At 35.6% G+C, this 22,692-nt stretch overlaps 5 protein-coding genes and 1 non-coding gene across 6 annotated transcripts; 5 read left to right on the forward strand and 1 right to left on the reverse strand.

The window, feature by feature from the left end:
• Positions 1–7,754: 7,754 nt before the first annotated feature.
• On the forward strand, positions 7,755–8,520 carry LOC116136227 (lachrymatory-factor synthase-like). The gene has a single exon (XM_031421949.1). The coding sequence runs from the start codon at positions 7,801–7,803 to the stop codon at positions 8,299–8,301; it is 501 nt and encodes a 166-aa protein (XP_031277809.1). The 5' UTR covers positions 7,755–7,800; the 3' UTR covers positions 8,302–8,520.
• Positions 8,521–9,009: 489 nt separating this feature from the next.
• On the forward strand, positions 9,010–9,713 carry LOC116136236 (lachrymatory-factor synthase). Its single transcript, XM_031421958.1, has one exon. The coding sequence runs from the start codon at positions 9,207–9,209 to the stop codon at positions 9,711–9,713; it is 507 nt and encodes a 168-aa protein (XP_031277818.1). The 5' UTR covers positions 9,010–9,206.
• A 336-nt stretch (positions 9,714–10,049) lies between these two features.
• LOC116136156 (lachrymatory-factor synthase-like) lies at positions 10,050–10,412 on the forward strand. The gene has a single exon (XM_031421853.1). It carries the CDS (start codon positions 10,050–10,052, stop codon positions 10,410–10,412), a length of 363 nt encoding a protein of 120 aa, XP_031277713.1.
• Positions 10,413–10,687: 275 nt separating this feature from the next.
• On the reverse strand, positions 10,688–13,752 carry LOC116136175 (monoacylglycerol lipase-like). The gene is made up of 7 exons (XM_031421874.1): positions 13,351–13,752; positions 12,597–12,635; positions 12,382–12,452; positions 12,232–12,296; positions 11,830–11,919; positions 11,647–11,739; positions 10,688–11,493 (listed from the first exon to the last, which is right to left on the reverse strand). Exons 1-7 carry the CDS (start codon positions 13,719–13,721, stop codon positions 11,059–11,061), a joined length of 1,164 nt encoding a protein of 387 aa, XP_031277734.1. The 5' UTR covers positions 13,722–13,752; the 3' UTR covers positions 10,688–11,058.
• Positions 13,753–19,426: 5,674 nt separating this feature from the next.
• Positions 19,427–21,253, forward strand: LOC116136188 (autophagy-related protein 8C-like). Its single transcript, XM_031421893.1, has 5 exons — positions 19,427–19,552; positions 20,138–20,193; positions 20,269–20,321; positions 20,717–20,835; positions 20,933–21,253. Exons 1-5 carry the CDS (start codon positions 19,516–19,518, stop codon positions 21,025–21,027), a joined length of 360 nt encoding a protein of 119 aa, XP_031277753.1. The 5' UTR covers positions 19,427–19,515; the 3' UTR covers positions 21,028–21,253.
• A 341-nt stretch (positions 21,254–21,594) lies between these two features.
• TRNAN-GUU lies at positions 21,595–21,668 on the forward strand. The gene has a single exon. It is a non-coding gene; the product is annotated as a tRNA-Asn (tRNA).
• Positions 21,669–22,692: the final 1,024 nt, after the last annotated feature.

Below are 22,692 nucleotides of genomic sequence, written 5' to 3' on the forward strand. Positions count from 1 at the left end.
GTCATTATCAATTATTATATAGTTAATCATCAGTTAATATATAGTTAATCCATTATCAATTAATATATAGGTAATCATCAATTAAAAAGCTCTTTGGCATTTCCTCGAAGTCATGCTCCATTATCAAAGTTCAATAAATAGAAACATATATTTAGGCATGCTGATATAAATGTTAGTTTAAATTAATTTTATTCTGGTTATGGTGTCCTTGATGTTTGTTTCTTTATTTTATTGTATTATCCTTTGAGTGTGTGTAAGAGACCTAATATATATATATATATATATTTTGTAGTCTCAAGCATTGACATGGCGGATTCAGAAACTATAGATACAGATATGGTCAACGTGAGAGCAAGTGACGATGCTTCTAGGGTAATGCCACCTCCTTCTAGTTCTAGTATTCCTACAACTAGTTCTAGAAATAAACGTAAAACATCAGAAGTTTGGAATTATTTTGAGATATATGTTGAGAATAACACTGAAAGGACTAGGTGTAAGGCATGCAGTAAATCTTATGCATATGGTAGTGCCACACATGGGACTAAAAATATGAAGCGTCATATACAGAATTGTCCAAAACGTGCCAACCATGATGTAGGGCAATTATTGATTGATCATAATCATAGATTGCAAAGTAGAAAGATTAGTCAAGAGACTTTTCGTGAATATATGGCCTTATCAATTATTCAACATAACTATCCATATTCATATGTGGAGAATCAAGGAACTAGGAGAGTCTTTTCATATGTGTGTAAGGAGCTTATACATTATTCTAGGAACACCGCTAAGGTGGATTGCTTAAAAATATATGAAAGGATGAAGAAAAAATCTAAGCTTGAATTAGGGAGGCTTACAAATAGAATATGCTTAACTTCTGATGTTTGGACTTCTAGTACAAGTGAGGGATATATTTCTTTGACAACTCATTATATAGATGAGGATTGGGAGTTACAAAGTAAAATACTGAACTTTTGCCATATTCCTCCTCCATACTGAGGGGTTGTTTTGGCAGATAATATTATGAATTTCTTGCAAGAGTGGGGAATTGAAAAGAAAGTTTTCTCAATTACTTTAAATAATGTAAGTAGTAATGATAGGATGGAGGATATCTTGAGGAACTAGCTTTGTGTGCAAAATGCTTTGTTATGTAGAGGTGAATTTTTCTATGTGCGATGTTCTGCACATATCTTGAATCTTATTGTTCAAGAAGGGTTAAAAGCTACTAGTGTTGCTTTAAATAAGATTCGAGATAATGTGAAATATATTAAAGCAACTGAGGCTAGAAGAATCAAGTTTGGAGAACTTGCTGTACAAATGGGAGTGAAAAGCTCAATGGGGTTGAGATTGGATGTTTCCACTAGATGGAATTCGACATTTTTAATGCTTGAAACGACGTTAATATTTCGTCCTGTGTTTGTGGCTTTATTAACAATAGATCTCAGTTATAAATTTTGTCCATCAGATGAAGAATGGGATAGGGGGGCGAGGATATGTAAGTTTTGGAACCATTTTATGATATTACGACTTTATTCTCGGGTTCTAAATATCTTACAGCAAACTTGTACCTGAAATGTGTGTGGGAAATTCAGTTGTGTTTAATTGAAGAGAGGATGAGTGAGGATGAAGTTGTTAGGAGCATGACGGAACAAAAGATCCCAAAATTTACAAAATATTGGGACTCTTATAGTTTTGTGTTGATGATTGCAACTATTCTTAACCCACGTCTCAAGTTTCAGTTTGTGGAGACAAAGTTTATGATTCAACTACTGCCATACAGAAGTTGGAGGTTGTTAAGAATAATTTGCAAAAGCTTTTTCAAGCTTACGAGGCCAAATGTTGTAAAGAAGTTCTTGCCTTACCTTCAGTTGTTTCTCCTGCGAGTAGTTCTACTTCTAGTAGGCGTGTAGATCATTCTTCTTTAAGTCACTATACTTTTTAGTTTTTATATTCTTATGATAAATAAAGTATTGTTTATTGTTTAATTTTAACTTTTGACACTTAACTGTTTAAATGATGCAGGATTTTGATAGCTATGAGAGTATTTTCATTTCCACTAGGAAATCTAAATTAGATCTTTATTTGGAAGAGATGAGGTTTGATCGCGTCAAATATCAGAATTTGGATATCCTCGATCATTGGAAGAACAATCGTGATCGTTATCAGGTACTTACCATAATGGCCCATGATATCATGGCAATACCAATAACATCTGTTGCCTCGGAGTCTGCTTTTAGTATTGGCAGTAAAGTGCTCAACAAATACCGAAGCTTACTTCAACCAAAAAATGCAGAATCTTTGATATGCACTCGAACTTGGCTGTATGGATATGAGTTTGAAGGTAACATGTTAACAAAATATTTCATATATTTTATTATTTACATTTATTAATATTTGTAGTTGATCATTGTTTTGTAGATGATGAGGTGAATGATGATTTGGATGATGATCTTGATGTGTCATTAACTAATCTCAAGACTGTGGAATCAAGAGACTCTATCGCGCCCACTGTGGGATGAACATTTGTTGTCCTAAGAATGTTTTTTGTTGAATATTGAATTATGTATTTGTTTATTTTAGTTGGTATTTGTAGTTTTGTATTATATGTTATTGTTTGTTTATGTGTTATTTGTTTATTTTGGTTCCTATTTATTTATATTCTAAATTGAATTGAATTTAGAGTAGTTGATTTAGGGGGTGTAAATGTAAAAAATTAAAACTACAGGAATTTTGGGGGCGTAACTGTCATAATTGAAAACTATTAGGGGTGAAACTATAAAAACTAAAATCTGGAGAGAGAAAAAACGGGTCCACCCGCGGGTCCACCTGTACCCGTATAGGGTAGGGCATGGGTCCAATATCATGGACCCGTATATGGACCTGTACCCATTTAACCCATCCCGTACTCGGCCCACCCATCTGTTTTGTCAGGTCTAATGCTTTCTGATCGAGCTATGCTCTCAGATCAAGCTCTCTAAGTTTTTTGATCGAGCAATGCTCTCTGATCAAGCTCTACATGCTTTCTGATCGAGCAATAATGCTCTCAAATCAAGCTCGCCAAGCTTTCTGATCGAGCAATGCTCTCAGATCAAGCTCTCAATGCTTTCTGATCGAGCTATACTCTCAGATTAAGCTCTCAATGCTTTCTGATCGAGCTATACTCTCAGATCAAGCTTTCCACGCTTTCTGATCAAGATATGCTCTCAGATCAAGCTCTCCACACTTTCTGATCAAGATATGCTCTCAGATCAAGCTCTCTATGCTTTCCGATGGAGCCATGCTTTCAAATCAAGTTCTCAATGCTTTTTGATCGAGTAATGCTCTCAGATCAAGCACTCAATACTTTCTGATCGAGCAATACTCTCAGATCAAGCTCTCATGCTTTCTGATCGAGTTATGCTCTCAGATCAAGCTCCCCATGCTTTCTGATCGAACAATGCTTTCATATCAAGCTCTTCATGCTTTCTGATCGAACAATGCTTTCATATCAAGCTCTTCATGCTTTCTGATCGAAATGTTCTCTCAGATCAAGTTCTTTATACTTTCTGATTGAACCATGCTCTCAGATCAAACTCTCCATGCTTTTTGATCGAGCCATGCTTTCAGATCAAGCGCTCCATGCTTTCTAATCGAGCTATGCTCTCAAATCAAGTTCTCCATGCTTTTTGATCGAGCAATGCTCTCAGATCAATGTTCTCCATGCTTTCTGGTCGAGTTATGCTCTCATATCACGCTCCCCATGCTTTCTGATTGAGTTATGCTCTTAGATCAAGCTCCCCATGCTTTTTTATTGAGCAACGCTCTTAGATCAAGCTCTCCATGCTTTATGATCGAGATATGTTCTCAGATCAAGCTCTCTATGCTTTCTGATTGAGCCATGCTCTCAGATCAAACTCTTCATGCTTTTTGATCGAGCAATGCTCTCAGATCAAGTGCTCCATGTTTTCTGATCGAGCTATGCTCTCGCATCAAGCTCTCCATGCTTTCTGATTGAGCTATGCTCTCAGATCAAGTCTCCATACTTTTTGATCGAGCTATGCTCTTAAATCAAGCTCTCTGCGCTTTCTAAATCAAACTCCTCGCAATCTCAAATCGAGCTCGTTATGCTATCTGATTGAGCTCCCTATGCTTTCAGATCAAGCTCTTTATGCTCTCTAATTAATCTCATAAGCTCGCTCATTTGCTTGAGATATGTGTTCAATATCTCTTAGATCTTTTAGATTGTGACAAGCATAATTCAAGTTCTTCAGTTCGAGACTGTAGCCTGTAATGCGACAACCATCCAAATCAAAGACATGAGTTTTTGAAGCGCGATTACGCACTCCAAAAGCTGGGGGGCTATTGTTGTGCGGTCAATCCGGAGAGGATAATTCCCTATTAAGAGATAAGATATTTAGATTGACTCAATTTGGAAAGAAGATATTCAGATTGACTTAGACTCCAACTAAGGTAGCCAAAGATCATGCAACTTCCTAATCTTATGTATTTGAATCTTACCTCAACTCTATCATGTAAATGGGTGCTGTATAAACCCATGACAACTTGTTTTCGGGGGCTGAGCAATTGTTCTAAGCAAATTTTCCTAGGAATTATATTGTTCTTTGTAAGCTCTCACAACATATACAAAAAACATAGTGGACGTAAGCTGTTAACTTTGCTGAACCACTTTAAAAGTTCTCTTTGTCATTTACTTTCTGACGTTATTATTCAATCATCGCTGATTACCCGTAATCACGCACACATCAGTTCTAATCCCGACAAGGTCGATCGGATCTCGCTGGTTGATGCAGAATTCTGTATTAACACTTATAATTTGTAGCCGGCAAGGCAAAATCTAGCAGACCTGAAACTATATATATTTCAAAGACTTGTATATCCAACACTAAGCCTTGATGGAGCAAAATTTTTATTAATAGTTGTTGATTATGCTCAATCTCAATGTATTTTGTTTAAACTGTGAGATAGTTTACAAGTCGACGAATTTGGGTCCAAGTCTTATATATGTTGAAGTCAAGGTTATTCCAGTGTAGGCCAGGAGATGAATCAATTGGTTTTAGTCAAGAGTCAAAATGGGTATGTAATTGAATGTTCTCACAATAAAGTTATGAGATAGTTGAAAAGTACAACACNCAGATCAAGCTTTCCACGCTTTCTGATCAAGATATGCTCTCAGATCAAGCTCTCCACACTTTCTGATCAAGATATGCTCTCAGATCAAGCTCTCTATGCTTTCCGATGGAGCCATGCTTTCAAATCAAGTTCTCAATGCTTTTTGATCGAGTAATGCTCTCAGATCAAGCACTCAATACTTTCTGATCGAGCAATACTCTCAGATCAAGCTCTCATGCTTTCTGATCGAGTTATGCTCTCAGATCAAGCTCCCCATGCTTTCTGATCGAACAATGCTTTCATATCAAGCTCTTCATGCTTTCTGATCGAACAATGCTTTCATATCAAGCTCTTCATGCTTTCTGATCGAAATGTTCTCTCAGATCAAGTTCTTTATACTTTCTGATTGAACCATGCTCTCAGATCAAACTCTCCATGCTTTTTGATCGAGCCATGCTTTCAGATCAAGCGCTCCATGCTTTCTAATCGAGCTATGCTCTCAAATCAAGTTCTCCATGCTTTTTGATCGAGCAATGCTCTCAGATCAATGTTCTCCATGCTTTCTGGTCGAGTTATGCTCTCATATCACGCTCCCCATGCTTTCTGATTGAGTTATGCTCTTAGATCAAGCTCCCCATGCTTTTTTATTGAGCAACGCTCTTAGATCAAGCTCTCCATGCTTTATGATCGAGATATGTTCTCAGATCAAGCTCTCTATGCTTTCTGATTGAGCCATGCTCTCAGATCAAACTCTTCATGCTTTTTGATCGAGCAATGCTCTCAGATCAAGTGCTCCATGTTTTCTGATCGAGCTATGCTCTCGCATCAAGCTCTCCATGCTTTCTGATTGAGCTATGCTCTCAGATCAAGTCTCCATACTTTTTGATCGAGCTATGCTCTTAAATCAAGCTCTCTGCGCTTTCTAAATCAAACTCCTCGCAATCTCAAATCGAGCTCGTTATGCTATCTGATTGAGCTCCCTATGCTTTCAGATCAAGCTCTTTATGCTCTCTAATTAATCTCATAAGCTCGCTCATTTGCTTGAGATATGTGTTCAATATCTCTTAGATCTTTTAGATTGTGACAAGCATAATTCAAGTTCTTCAGTTCGAGACTGTAGCCTGTAATGCGACAACCATCCAAATCAAAGACATGAGTTTTTGAAGCGCGATTACGCACTCCAAAAGCTGGGGGGCTATTGTTGTGCGGTCAATCCGGAGAGGATAATTCCCTATTAAGAGATAAGATATTTAGATTGACTCAATTTGGAAAGAAGATATTCAGATTGACTTAGACTCCAACTAAGGTAGCCAAAGATCATGCAACTTCCTAATCTTATGTATTTGAATCTTACCTCAACTCTATCATGTAAATGGGTGCTGTATAAACCCATGACAACTTGTTTTCGGGGGCTGAGCAATTGTTCTAAGCAAATTTTCCTAGGAATTATATTGTTCTTTGTAAGCTCTCACAACATATACAAAAAACATAGTGGACGTAAGCTGTTAACTTTGCTGAACCACTTTAAAAGTTCTCTTTGTCATTTACTTTCTGACGTTATTATTCAATCATCGCTGATTACCCGTAATCACGCACACATCAGTTCTAATCCCGACAAGGTCGATCGGATCTCGCTGGTTGATGCAGAATTCTGTATTAACACTTATAATTTGTAGCCGGCAAGGCAAAATCTAGCAGACCTGAAACTATATATATTTCAAAGACTTGTATATCCAACACTAAGCCTTGATGGAGCAAAATTTTTATTAATAGTTGTTGATTATGCTCAATCTCAATGTATTTTGTTTAAACTGTGAGATAGTTTACAAGTCGACGAATTTGGGTCCAAGTCTTATATGTGTTGAAGTCAAGGTTATTCCAGTGTAGGCCAGGAGATGAATCAATTGGTTTTAGTCAAGAGTCAAAATGGGTATGTAATTGAATGTTCTCACAATAAAGTTATGAGATAGTTGAAAAGTACAACACTGGTTTCGGTCATATTTATCAGCTTCAGAGTTAGATCAAGACTGTTCCGGTCTAGGAGAAAATTATAATGGTCGAAATGGGCGTGCCATGTTCGGTATTAACCTCCTTTTCCGTTGATTTTTAGTTTCAAGTCTTCTTATATTCATCACTGCGATATATTTTGTGGAATTATTGTCCAGCTTATCCTGCCGATAGAGGGATGATCCATTATGTATATATAAAGATTTTATAACTCCTTTTAGTTTCTAGAAGCAATTTTAAAGATTCAATATCTAAATAACATTAAAATTAAAATAATGCTTACGTTAAGATGATACAAATATATATTCGAAGGAAAAGTTACGAAGAGGACCAACTGATTATGTATATATAAACCGCGTGCGCTAACCTAATATAGTTGGCTTTTGGCGTACGCTTGGGTGTTTTCTTTTGGGCAGTATTATTAGATGCACTTGACACTTGTTGCCGTGTATAATAATACATTTCTGTTGAAGAGAGGGCAAATATTCATTATTCAACAGTCTCTTAATTATTTTTTGTTTTTTATTTGACTGGAGGGAGCTGCCCTCCATCACTTTTTCCATATCTGACTCAGTCAATTACATATTTAACCATCTCCTTCGAATTTATATATCTATGTAAATATATATATAAAGTAGCAATCTCATCGCTCACAGCCACCTACATCGATCTCTTTAATTTCTGACCATGGCAGAAGCTAAATGGGAAGGCAAGGCCAGTGTTGAAATAGCAGGCTTAGCAGTAGAACAAGTATGGCCTTGTCTTGAAGATTATTGCAACTTACATAAGTGGTTTCCCTATCTTGATAAATGTGATCAAGTAGAGGGAGTTCCAGGAAAGCCTGGTTTAGTTCGCCATGTTTCATCAACTGCAAAAGCATCACCTGAGTCTGATGAGATGATCACCAGATGGGCCAACGAGAAGCTACTGATGATCGATGCCAACCAAAAGTGTTTTAGCTATGAGGTCACTGATAACAATATTGGATTCAACAACTATGTGGCCACAATCAAAGTGTTTCCAATCAATGCTGATGATCAACAAAAAGGCTGCATAGTCGAGTGGTCATTTGTAACTGACCCAGTTCCAGGCTGGAAGTTTGAAAATTTGCTTTCTAATTTTAATTATTGTCTCCAATACATGGGGAAGAAAATGGAGCAGACTTTTCTTTCAACCATGGAACCCTGAAAATTCTTCTAATAAGGTTAACCTGGGGACAAAAGGTTAACACAGCACTGCTGGCTGCTCATTAACTCATGAAGTTCTTGAAATTTAGAAATCGTGAACTCTTATTTAAGAAAATTTGGGCAATATATCTGTCACTACGATATTGTACCCTTTCCCTTTAAAATAGAGTTCTATTGAATACGTTTTTATGTATTGAAAACATTGTGTGATGTTTTATTATCAATGTTATTTAAATGTTTTCTATATATTTCTCGTTCATTTTATTGATCTTCTTTACATTTTCACATTCCCATATTTATAACTTTAGTTAATGTCAATTTATTGAAGTATACAAAACCAGAACAATGGAGTTAGCCCGGCAGAGAGGAATTTACAACAATGAATAGGCAATAGAAAAAGCCAGGGATAAGACAAGCCCGAAAAGAAATAGATTAGAATGATCCAACAAGGGCAAATAGAATACAGAGGCAATAAATAGGTGATCAGGGCAGAACAAGTACTGTATTTAAAATTAATACAAATCAAAAAGAGAAAATGGAAAAAAGAGTTGGGTTGAGGCAGCAATATTAATCATCAGCATGTTATAATAGGATTATGTATAATATTAAGGCCCTAAAAAAGATCGATGTTTTGATTTCTCTGGTGTATAAGAGCTTATTAAAACTAGTGCACAGCCTCAAGAAATATAAAAAAGAACACAGCCAAAAATTTATTTTCTTGCGCCTTGCCTTAACATGTTATGTTTATGTTGTAGAGTCGAGGAATAATTTATTCCCTGTTGCGTTGAGTCTAAGCACGAAAGTGGCAGTTTGGAATATTTTTGCAAGAAGATATCAATCTACCACAATAAGAATTCACTACTCTACTCTACTAGCTCCAAGAGTTGTCTCTGACTCTCTGGATTAATGGAGCCAAAATGGGAAGGCAAGGTGTCTACAAAACTGACAAAAGCCAGAGCAGACCAGATATGGCCTCTTTTCTTAGACTTCTTCAACTTACATAAATGGTTTCCAAGTCTAGCCACCTGCTATGGCGTCCATGGAATCAACGGTCAGACTGGTTGCATCCGATACTGTTCTGGCTGTTCAATTTCACCTAGTGCCAGCAATGAAAACAACCCTCAAGCTAGCTGGTCCACAGAGAGATTAATAAGCGTTGATCATGTTCAACGCAGTTTAAGCTACGAAATAGTTGACAACAACATTGGGTTCAAGTCATATGTTTCAACGGTCAAGATTGTTCCAGAAGACAATGAAGGTGAAAATCAAAGTGGGTGTGTGATTGAGTGGGGGTTCACAGTTGATCCAGTGGAAGGATGGGTATTGGATGATTTAGTGAAGAAGTATGATATGGGCCTACAGCGCATGGCTAAGAGAATGGAGGATGCATGCAATTCAAGTTTAGAGAAGTAATTGACATTTGTTTTGTGGTTGTCTTGTAGTTATTCATTAATCTAATATGTTTATTTTTCTTTAGTTTTGTCGAAGAAATTATTGAAAGAAAGAAAGAAATCAGATTGAGTAATTGTTTTGTTGGAGAATGATGCAATATTCATGGACAGCTGGGATCTCCATGACCATGTGTTCACCATCCATCAAACCCACGCCAGCTTTAATTATCTGCCAACTTATGTTACCGATAGAGAGAGCCGATGACAGTGCCGTATGAATTTTTGTTTTAATTAATGAAATATTAAATTATTAATTAAACCAGTAATTTCATCCTGTTTTACATCTCTTTTTGTGGCGATGGACGAAGATAAGTGGGAAGGGAAGGCGAGTGTTGAGGTAGAAAGGTTAACAGTAGAACAAGTATGGTGTTGCCTGGAGGATTTTTGCAACATACATAAGTGGTTTCCTCATCTCGATTCTTGCAACCAAGTAGAGGGAGAGGCAGGACATCCTGGCCTGGTTCGCTGTGTGGCCTCCACAAAACCCTCATCCAGATTTAATGAGGGTAGCACCAGCAACAACAGCAGCAGGTGGACAAAAGAGAAGCTTCTTATGATCAATCCCATTGACAAGTTTTTGAGCTATGAGGTTCTTGATAACAGCAATCGAGTTAAGTTCTACGTGGCCACTGTCAAACTATTTCCAGTTGATGTTGATTAGTATAAAGGTTGCATGATTGAGGGGTCATTCGTAGCCGATCCAAATGAAGGGTGGAGAGTGGAAGATTTTCTTTCCTACATTTATCGTACTCACATATTAATGGCAAAGAATGAGGAACAAGCTTTTCTTTCAACTCATTGAAATCGACTATATATGCATGTTATTATATAAATAGTTAATTAAACAAGTTATTCATTGTTTTTAATCGGAGTTCAACATGGCAAACAACTTTCAGCAATCGCCAGCCGGAGTGAAATCAAACCGATATAACAGTGTTTAAAGAAGTTCGGCACTGCTGCAAGAAGAGGGCAGTTACAAATTTTAAGATTGATTGCTGTGATTGTCCCAAGGTCAATACTGTTTCTGGTTTAAGCACAAGAGCCAAGGGTAGGATCCCGGCAGTAATGATAAACCGAAGCAAGCCATAAAAGTTTTGAAACATGAATTTTCTACTACTTTTTTCTGTAGAAGAACAGAAGCCACTGTAATAAACTTGTAACAAATAATACACATTTAATTGATGGGATTGAGACCACCCCCAACACTGATCGTTTGACCAACTTATGTAATTACTCACCTGCCTGTTTCCCGACCCTTAAAAGCTCCAACTTCACAAATTTAAAAAACACTTCTATAAGATGAGTAGTTACCACAGACTATCAGCCTTCTCAATACTGACATCTAATCTCTTCTCCATCCAGTTAATTATATCCTGTGCTATCTCTTCACGCTCAGGCTCAAACAGAAGGTCATGCAAGAAGCCCTCGTAAAGCTTTATGTCTTTAAATTTTGAAGCTGCCTCATTGTACAAATCCCGGGAGGCTAGAGGGTCTGTCACTTTGTCTGCAGTTCCATGTAGAACGAAGAATGGTACAGTCACAAACTTAAAGTTCCGTGTTAAGTACGAGGAAATGCGCAATATCTCATGGCCTGTTCGGACCCTTATGGGCCCTGTATAGACCAATGGATCAGAATACTTTGCCAGTAGCGCAGCTGGATCCCTAGAAACTGGAATTCCTCTTTTGTTGGCACCTTTAAACTGGAATCTGGGAGCAACCAGAGAGACAATAGGGGCCATAGCCTGCAAAATCGTTTTAACCAAAAGAAGTTCTAATTAGTACAGCACAAAAATACATATGTATAACTTGTATATCACACTATTCATTGAGACAACTAAACATCAAATCATTTGTATAAACGGTCTATGAAAAGAAAAAATAGAACAACCACCTACCCCAACTATAGGATGTGCTGGCTTAACACGCAAAGCTGGTGAAGTCAGCACAATTCCCTCCAGCATTCCTCTAATGTGGGGATATGAAGCCGCCTACACAAAGACGCAACTTATCAACTCACAAATTCAAAAAAAAAAAACCAATGTGATCATAGGCTAGTTTTTGATCTGTCTATGTCTTACCTTCAGAACTACGGCTCCCCCAGTAGAATGACCAAATAGGAAGCACGGTACTCCAGGGTTTTCTGATTTGATTTTATCCAAGAAAGCCCCCTATTGAATCAGAAGATAGAGAGCTTTAATAATCACTTGGAGGTATAACTGAACATCTAACTTCTAGTTAAAACACCAAAGCAATGGAGTACAGCCAAGTAGCATTATTCCTAGACTCGTAATTGTTATAAACAAGTAATTGGACTCGGTTGCAAGTTCTTGGGTAGTTTCAATCTGAAGGTGCAGTTATGATGGGCAATGACCCGGAAATAATTAGTACAGGGGGTTAAAAAAAATTTAGGTATTCAGAGGTTCTGCCTAATCACTTTGACAGAAGCGCAGTATCAGTACACATAAAAAATTTGAACTTACAGTGTCCGCAACAACATGGTCAAGTGAAGGAACATATCCATGCAATCCATCGCTCCCACCATGACCTACACTTGAAAAACTCATTCAAATTTCATGATGTAAACCTAAAACTCCAATTCAAAAAACTTATAGAGTGTATAAATTATATACCTATCCAGTCCATAGCACACACCCCAAAGCTGCTTGAAGTTAGTTGCCTCGCAAAATGCGAATATCTCCCACTGAAAATACAACAAACATTACAATAAAGCAGAAATTTTTATATCTCTAAGACAGATAAAAATGGACCATTCTACGAGCTATGACTAAAAAAATAAGACGCTAAACAGACAAAATGCCTCCAAAAAGAGATCATATCAAATTACCCGTGCTCGTTGAGCCCATGTATAATGATCAAAATGCCCCTGAAAGAAGAAAGCAATTGAACATAGAATAAGCATAAAGAGCAACAGAAAAAGGTAGCAGCGAGAAATAAATTAACTGTACATGCTAAAGTTAAGTGGAATTTTATCAACAAAAAAATTAAAAAAATAATAAAAGAGAACCATGTGGCACCAGTAAACATTAATCCATTCGTATGGAGTAACCTCTAGAGCCCCAAAGTTTTATTAGAAAATAGCAAGTTAGATTGCACACTGTAGCCAAAGTAAAGAAACAGACATTTGCAACAGTAAATTTCGTAAAATTGAAGAATAGCGTGGTAAACCAAAACACAAGTTACACTTTTGACAAAAAGTTGAGATACGAATAGAAATCAAATGATATTCTAATACGGCACATCGGAAGCGTATCGAACCATAAAGCTAAAAGATACTCAACCTAGAAAATTTTCTATAACATTTCTGATTTTTCAATTATATACATTATCCAGTTATCAGAGGTAATATTCTCTTATCACAAATCATAAACTTCACTTACGATTCAAATTTGTCTTCAAAAACAAATCACAAAAAAACAAATTCAAGAACTTTGATTTTCTAGAACAAAACCAGGATAAATAATTATGCTAAAACTTATTTTTTAAGGAGACAGACGATCACATGACACGACATTAAAAATTGAAAGTCAAAACCACCATTCAAAGTCAAATGAAATAATAATAAAAAACAAAAGTCTTACTTCAATTCACCGGTAACCGGGAACCAGGACCGGAAAAACAAAGCATTTTTTCTAACACCAAAGAAGAGAGAACTACTCCAGCTGCAATGGACGTTCCCATCATCAGTTTCGAATCCCATATTTAAATCCTCAGCCAACGCTCTTCTTCTCAAGGTGTCCTCCTCCTCTAGTCTCGACATCAACCTCCGCTTCCAACTCTTTGACGCAGATTGCGGCGCACCAGCCGCCGAGCGCCGCCGTGGCCGCAGGAGGAGGACGAAAGCGAAAATGGCCGATTGGATGAAAATTAGAAAGGTTCTTAGGGTTTTAAGGATGGGGATTATACGATTGCTGGCCCCTGATGTCAGTTGATCCATCTCGGCCGCCGACATGCCGGCAATGGACGGACAAGATTTAAAATAAATAAAAAAAAGGAGCTATAGAAATGAATACGTTTCGTAAACACAAGAAAAGAGGGGAGCGAGAGACTTGAGGAAGGCTTGAGGCGTATTTATATAGTGGAAATTTGAATTTTCTATGAAGAGAGAGAATACAAAAAGGAAATGATTAGCTGTATTGGAGTAATGGTACCTAATGTCGTGGTGTAACGTTGATGGTGTGGTGTTCAACTGGAAGATGGAGATGGGTTATCTGTTTTAGTGATGGACGGTTATGATGGATGAATGTATGGCATTTATTATGTATGGTATAATTTATAGAGTAGATAGGTGTTGGGAAGTACAACTGTACAAGTAAAGCCTTCCTTCAAAGTCATATGATGTATAAGTTATATGAATTTTGGATCACCGATTTAACCGACCACGGCCCACATCACTCGACTTGAATTATATATTTTATTTTATGTTATGGACTATCTCAACAACGCGGAAAACATTTATACATATATTATTTTATGCAAATTAAGTAATATATCAATCATAGCCGAGTCGCTTAGGTAATGGCCAGGGTAGGTGACGAAAAAGATTCGGAGAATCAAGTGAAGTGTAGATTCAATCGAAGCAAGACGTTCATTTCTAGCCGCACAAACCTCTTTGTTATCGTTACTATGATTCATCCACGTGGTGCTATTGCACCGCGAATTTTGCGGAAATAATGAGGTAAATCAACTTGACTTTTATGTAACGTAATAAGCCGGTGTGTCAGTCCATTCGAACAAAATTAGCGTACCGTTCATTATAATAAGAGATAACTTCAGGTAAGTTTCTTTTCAATAAAAATCTCGAATTCGAAGCATTTTGTAATATATAAGAGGATATGATTAGATAAAGTGCCACGCCATTTCTTTTGTTGGGAATCTGATCAACATAATAATTGATAAGGAATAAACAAATATTGGACATTCATGTGGTAAGTTGAAAATGAAAAGGCAAAGAAGAAATGTTTTGTTATTGCAGTAGCGTATATGATTGTAGTAAACTGAGGAAATTATAATTAATATTTTACCAAATCTTTCCAATTAATTAATTAAAATAAACGAAGGATTTGGTAAAGAGATTAGATATGGAGTGAAAGTGAAAGATGCTTAAAGGGAATGGACCAGGGCCACCAAAGACATGCGTATATGGTCTTTCTCGACTTTTGACTTACTCTTTCATTCCAATCAATGCCGGGTGAAAACTTTTTTTGTTTTAATTTATTTCAGAAATTGATTATTGGGTGGAGCCATGGAGGCAACTGGTCCGTTATCTCAAATCAATGAACAGAGTGTAGGCCCAAGAAATTGACTTCTTTCATCATCATGTTTGAGGCCTCTGGGCCATTACAATAGAGCGTGTTATTTCGGTTTTGAAATTAAGTTTGATGATTTTCTTCAGTTTTTAAATTGGGTGGAGCTATTCACACCAACTTAATTTCTTAAGACACTCTATTTTAAAGTTTTAAAATTATTTTTTTTTTCTTACGACACCCCATAAATTCCATGAATGCCCTCTATTTCATTTTTTTTTTAAATATTTTTAAAAAATTAACATTTCATTACTTTCATGTATGTTATATACCTCCTACCATCATTATTCCTAAAATAATTTTTTTTTTTTTTATAATTAAATTGAAAGTTTAGAAAAAATTAAAGCTAAAAAAATCCTTACAAATAATCCCATACACTTAAAAAACACAAGAAATTATATAGATCAAAATAGCTACCAATAGTTTGAAGAAAAAAATAACAATAAATTTATATGAGAAGCAATAAAAATTTACAATTTTGTACTCCTTTTAAACTGATATATCCTACTGCAAATCTGTTCCCTCTATTAAATTATATTTTTGTTATAAGAATGATTTGAATAACATAAAAAAAAAAAAAAAATTATAAGATAATAGTGGGGTGTCAAAATATTTGTAAAGAATATGAAATTAAAGTTAATTTTAATAATTAAATTTAGGGATAAATTTGTCATTGTAAAATTTATTAACAAGTGGGGCTTCTTTAGTCATTAGTGGCTACTAATAGATCCACTCAATTATGTTTATTTGTTGAATGGGAAGTGATTTTTAGCCCCCCATATTATTGATCAATATCCCCCGTTACTAAGTATAACTCAATTATATTTAAATGAATCTCCTTAAACCCCATTTAATACAAAAAAAATAACCCTTTAAATTTAATTAGGTTTTCTATCTATCCCATTTCTAGTAATATTTATTAAGGCTAAAATTTTTAAAACAAAAAAATATTTAAAAATAGGGATATTGATTATTGGTCAATTAGATGTTGATTTTTAAAACAAAGCAGTTGATTGATCGTTAATTTGAGAATTGAGATGTAGTGAGCTTATATTATATGTTTATATATTTTCTGATCACAGGATTCATGAAAATAGAAGCTCAAATCAAAGGTGGAGTGATGATTAATTGATATGCTTTTCGTAATTGTGCGGTGCAGTGCAGACATGCCATATATGGCGGAAATTATGGGTCGGTTTATACAAAAAGTGGGAAACCTTAGAGAATGATTGTAAAACAGAGAACATTATAGTTATATATGTGGGTCATGGCTGCCTGCCACCTATCTATAAAATTCAGGAATAATTTCACCTAACCTAGTTTAATTATAATATGTTGGAGGATACTCAACAAATATTCAATTTGTCCAATCTTTATAAGCCTCGATCATAATATCTTCTTACGATAATTACAGTCCTTAATAGGGGTGTTCAAAAGAATCGGTTGGAACCGGAACTGACGGATACCCTGGATTTGGTTCCAGTTCCTACCCAGAACCAGTCGTCAATAGATATGTTCCGGTTCCAAATTTTTAGAACCGTTACTGTGCGGTTCTGGTTCCAGTTCCTATAGTTAGAAACCGAAACCAAAATCAGGAACCAGGAACCGAGACTAATATAAAATAAAATTAAAGATTAGGGGGGTAAATAAAAACTTTTGTAAAATAAGTAATGTGAATACATTTATATTTATATTTCATAACATTTAAAGTAAGTTGGTTTGACTTTTGAGAATCTACCTTTACAAAGTAATGGAGTTTGTAATTTTGAATTTATAATTTGTAATTTTATTTTTGTTAACAAGTGCCAGGTGGGGGGGTATTTATAAGTTTTTAAGAGTTTTTTTTGCCATTTTAAAAACTTTTGGGGGGTCATGTAATTTTACAGGATACCCAGAATCAGAATCAGAACCGGAACCGTTGTTACAGGTTCTGGTTCTGGTTCCAAATTTCAAGGAACCGTCGGTTCCGGTTCCTTCTAAAAGTGCAGGGTACTTGGAACCGAACACCCCTAGTCCTTAATGTGAGACTTTTAAGACACATTGTTAATAGTATTAACAATCAACCAACTAGGTGTTCGAGTGGTCAAAAAAAAAAATTTTACTATATTATTCAAAAGGTCATGAGTTTAATTCTATTTGGTCTTTAATAGGGATGATCACTGAAAGATTACCCGGCTGTTAATTAACTTCAGGGCTTCAACCCCCAAAAAGCACTTACATTTCTAATTTCATCCCTAATATATATTGATATTGATGTACTAGCTTTGTAGTGGTATAAGTAATTATTTTTTATTTTGGCTCACCCTAAAAATATNAAGAGGCCTACTAATCTTCATATACAGTACAATATGTTGTCCATAAGGATATTATATGATTCATAGATGTATTCTCCCTAATTGAAAATCATTTAAAGCCTCTTGCTCCATAAATTTAACTATCCACTTACCGACATATACCAGAATAATTGACAGTTGATACATAAAATTCCTCGTAAGACAATGCGTGATACAAGCAAATACCGCCCAATAAGAGGGGCTTACATATCAAATGGTCCAAGCCTATGATGGACTGGGCCTTACTAAAGACAGTACTTATAAATAATGCCCATGAAGTAAATATTGAAGCTACATTTCTGTTTTACTAATCAAAATTTCAAAAATATTAGATTACCCTCTCAAGTTTTTGAATACATATAATCCAATACAAGTAATTAGCTTTTCAATTATTCTCTAGATGTTTTTTAAAATAAAGAATCAAATTACAATTTCCAATAAGAGCAGACCTTCAAATCAAACAAAAATCAACTTCCAACATCAAAATTGGTTTTTCTACCTTTATTTGATCTAAAGAGGAACCTCCAAATTTTAAATTGTGACTGGGGCGTTATAATCCTAAAAAATTGCCATCACCGTCCGGTTTGCTTCCTTGAAAATTAGTGCTATGTCCGAATTATTGACTTGTATAAGAAAAGTGGGTGATGGTTAATACTACACTAACAAACCATTGTCATTAATTTTCTCTCACAAATGCGACGTAGTAGTTCATAATTGGTTAGTTCACAATGAATCTCACTGCCCAAACTATCTTCCTTTCATAAACACGACGTGATAACTCGTAATTGATCAGTTCACAATGAGTCCCACTGCCTAACAATGGGTGTCAACCAATTTTTCTTTTTAAATTTTATCTAGTACAGTAGTAAGATTCTGACGACGTATTAAAAAGTCGTCGCTTAGATTGCCCTGCCAAGGTGGACTCTCTCTGTATTAAACAATTGTATTAGTTAAATATTATATGAGGGCTTTTGGTTGGGGGTCATTGGAGATTATTGGGATTAAGTCATCTTATATTACTTGATTACCATGTTTGGTTGTCAAGTAGTATAAGATACCGGTAATCTTTAAATACCAATAGTAACTACCAATAGTAGTTACTATTGGTAATATTGCAGGTAATCTGATTACCTCCATTTTCTAAGATTACCAGAGTTATCTTTTTTTTGTTACAATTCTATCTCTTATTAATAAAATTTTAGGACAATAATACCCTTATTTTTGAATTTATTTACATGAATATAGCTTTTACTATTTCACCCTAATTAATTAACTTTTTGGACAAAGTTACCCTTGAATTCAAAACAAATTGCAGCCCACTCAAGCTATCACCCCCATCCACCTACCACTGGCAACCACTGCCGCGACCTCTGGAACGACGCACGGAAGGCTGAAAATGGTCGTCGTGCGCCGATATGGACATTTTCGACCGTTGATTGCCAGATCGACGGATCTGCGGCTAGATCTGGCCATTTCTGACCAAATATCTAGCTGGAAATGGCCATATTAGTGCACGGAGGCCATTTCCTACCTTACGTGCGTCGTTAGGTTGTCGGCTGCCGATAGTGGTTGCTGGCGACCTGCAATGGTTAGGTTAGTGGGGGTACTTTTTTTATTTTCTAAACTTTTATTATAGGATTATTTTTACTAAATTTTTAAATACAGGAGTTATAATAATCCAAATAATAATTAATATTAAAAAATAATATAATTATAATATTTAATTAATAGACAATTCAATAATTTAAATAACATATTTACTAATTTATTTCTTCCAATCAAACAAATTAATAGAACATACCCACCAATTAATCAAATATATTTTTCTAAAAATTCTAATAATTTTCAAGGTAATTCAACGTTCCAATAATCCAACATTCCCCAAAACAAACGCCTTTATTCATTAAAAGATTACTTTCCTTGGACTCCAATTACTCGATTTCTGCTTTTCTTTCTCCTCGCTTTTGGATCTCAACCACCTCTATTCTCTTTCTGTGTACGCACTAACTCTTTTACTTTTGGTTTTTAAACTATTATTTGATCCATCGCTGAAACTCCTGCTTATTATTTTGCTTTACATTCTGTATTTTGTGGCAGAATTTTGAAGATGGCCAAAAGTTCTTTTAAGCTAGAGCACCCCCTTGGTTAGTATACATATATTTTTGATATTTTTATAATTTTATTTATGGGTTTTGTGATTAAAGTTTTGTTTTGTTTATTTTAATGTGTTCTAATGGGAACTGACGTTGATTATCGGGAACCCTAACTACGAAATTCTGTGGATTAGTTTATTAAAAGGCTCAAGTATGTTAAATTTAACTAATTTTGTGCTGGTATCGATTTTTTTTTACATAATAATTTTTTTAATAAATTGATTATGCAAATTGGGTCTATTTAAATTAACTTGCTTAAGGCTCATCGACTATGATAAGATCGATTAAGTTATTTATTAATGGCGGGTATTTTTATATTTTTCTCGGAGGGTAATCAGAAAACGTTCTGTATCTTGTTTGGTCCTGCAAGATGGTTTCTATTTTCTGCTTATTTAATTAACGATTAATTGGGTTTTTTATTTTTATCTTTTTATAGTAATAACCATTAGTTGATGTTAAGTCGGGTTACCTTTTCATATCATTCCTTCTTCAAATTAAACCAAATTGTTAAAAATAAAGCATACAAATGGGAAATTGTCTCCTGTTATCTGGGTTAAAGTGTGTTTTACTTGCCAGAAAGGAGGCAGGCTGAAGCTGCTCGAATCAGGGACAAGTATCCAGACAGAATTCCAGTATGAATGTTCCACACTCTTTGTTTTTATGCATTTTTCCTTGTTTTATTAATATGTAGTATGATTGTGGTATAGGTGATTGTGGAGAGAGCTGAAAAGAGTGATGTACCTGATATTGACAAGAAGAAGTAAGTTATTTTTAACTTGACGTCTTAACTTATGGTGGATGATTAGGATATCTGGTTTGTGCAGCATGCATTTGACAAGAACTTTCTATGATTCTTGTGGCTGTTGATTGATTTGTATGAGTTATGTATCTATTGATATATATCTGCTCGTGCTATGATTCTTGTGGCTGTTGATTGATTTGTACGAGTTATTTCTCTATTGATATATATCTGCTCGTGCTATGATTCTTGTGGCTGTTGATTTATTTGTATGAGTTCTTTCTCTATTGATATATATCTGCTCGTGCTATGATTATTGTGGTTAATTGTTTTTCGTTACTCTGGATGCCAAAGTTTATGCTTTTGTGTTTTTGGTTTTGGTGGTCGAAACCAATTTTTCCTTTGTGATATTGCAGATATTTGGTTCCCGCTGATCTGACTGTAGGTCAGTTTGTGTATGTGGTCCGTAAGAGGATCAAGCTCAGTCCTGAGAAAGCTATCTTCATTTTAGTCAAGAACATTCTGCCACCCACAGGTGAGATAGAACCTCATTATAGTATAGTGTCCAATTAAAATTATAGTTGTCTCTGATATTAGTTATTTAATATGGAGTATTATCTATCTTGTTGCAGCGGCAATGATGTCAGCCATATACGAGGAACATAAGGATGAAGATGGCTTCCTTTATATGACCTACAGTGGTGAGAACACATTTGGAATCTTCTGAAATTTGATCAAGCTACTTCGATGTGAATAGTGACTTGCAAAAATTTAGGGGAAAAAGGAGTTTAGTGAGTTTAGTTAAGTTGTAAATACTTTCGTGCTCCATTAGTTTGATGTTTTCTTTTAAGTTAATGCACTTTATGTGACATCTTTTATAAATTTGGAATAATAAATATTTATATTAATATAATAACTGTGTCGACACTCGGCAGTGGATGAAAGATTGCTTAGGTACTGCACGATTTCAATTCTATAACGATGCCCAATGCCTATCAGTTGTTGGTTAGATGCTGCAAGTATAGGAATGATTGTTCAGCTATTTGCAGATTGTACTAGATGGCACAAGTGATTATGAATATATGCTAATTTTATGGGTGATTGTAATTAAGATATCCAGTGAACCGTGCTTACTGCGACCCGAGGAAATATCTCTGAGGGAATATACCGCCTGAGAATTGAGAAATATGCCGCTCCGCGGAATTTTACGATGCAGCTTCTGTTCCGTACTGAAAGTATAATCAGATAGTCGTATGACACAATATTAATTGATTAAGTGTCTATCATATCTCAAGCTGGAATAGCTCAGTTGGTTAGAGCGTGTGGCTGTTAACCACAAGGTCGGAGGTTCAAGCCCTCCTTCTAGTGACTATTTTTATTTAATGTTTATCTTGGGTCACCGATTTTCTCTATTTCCTTTTCACTCTCTTTCTATTGAATTTTCTTTTTGATATCGGGACTGCTCTTGAATGTTATATCTGTTCATGTTAAATGACTTGCTGCTTGTAGATGCAAAAAATCTACCGTCATGAAAAAAAGGTCTGATCCCGTGAGGTTGAGGCCATTGACAATCCGGTAGACCTGCACACAGAAAAGGGCAAGCGTGAAGCTTCTGGAAAACACTGGGGTGGTGTTTGCCATAGGCACTCCGACGCTCAAGTCAGCGAGGCTGAAAGAGATTATTTGATAAGAATTAAGGAGATGAAGAATTACCAGGAGTCTTGTTGGAGGCTAGGACTACGACGGAGGCGTCGGGTTCTTAGGAGCAATAGCTTTAGGAGCAAATAGATGGTTTTGAATAGTGTGGATTGACTGTGGGAGATTGCCCCCTAATGAGAGGGCAAACCTCTGTTTTTATGGTGAACCCAAAGGGTTGGAATTCTAGTAGGACATTGAGTCTTTTTTTTTTAGAGATAATCCCTATAAAAAAGAAATATGATTTTTTGACCTTATCAGATTAAATTTAATATTTTAAATAAGATTTGGAATCTTAGTAGGATACTAAGTCCTATTTTGGAAGATAATCCCTATCATAAAAAAGATATGATTTCTGGACCTTATCAGATCAAGTTTAATAGGTTGATTAAGATTTGAAATCTTAGTAGAAGAGGAAATATAATGGGATTCTGATTTTTTATTTGTAGACTGTTGTAGGCTAATGGGCTAAAACCCAGTTTAACTTAACTTATAGGATAGCCCAACTCATGGAGTGGGTAGGTTGCAAGGTGATTTTAAGTGTAGGTCCAATCGGGATTGGGTTGAGGCCTTGGACCGTGACATATTTATTTCGTTATTGGGTCTCGTCAAGCCCAAGACAATTTTTGGCCCTAACATTGCTGCTAACAAAACCTTTTTGTACAATTTAGCTTGAAAACAACACCACTTTTTCTCA

Source organism: Pistacia vera, unplaced genomic scaffold (genome assembly GCF_008641045.1).
Source record: "Pistacia vera cultivar Batoury unplaced genomic scaffold, PisVer_v2 Contig31, whole genome shotgun sequence".
Taxonomy (NCBI): Eukaryota; Viridiplantae; Streptophyta; class Magnoliopsida; order Sapindales; family Anacardiaceae; genus Pistacia; species Pistacia vera.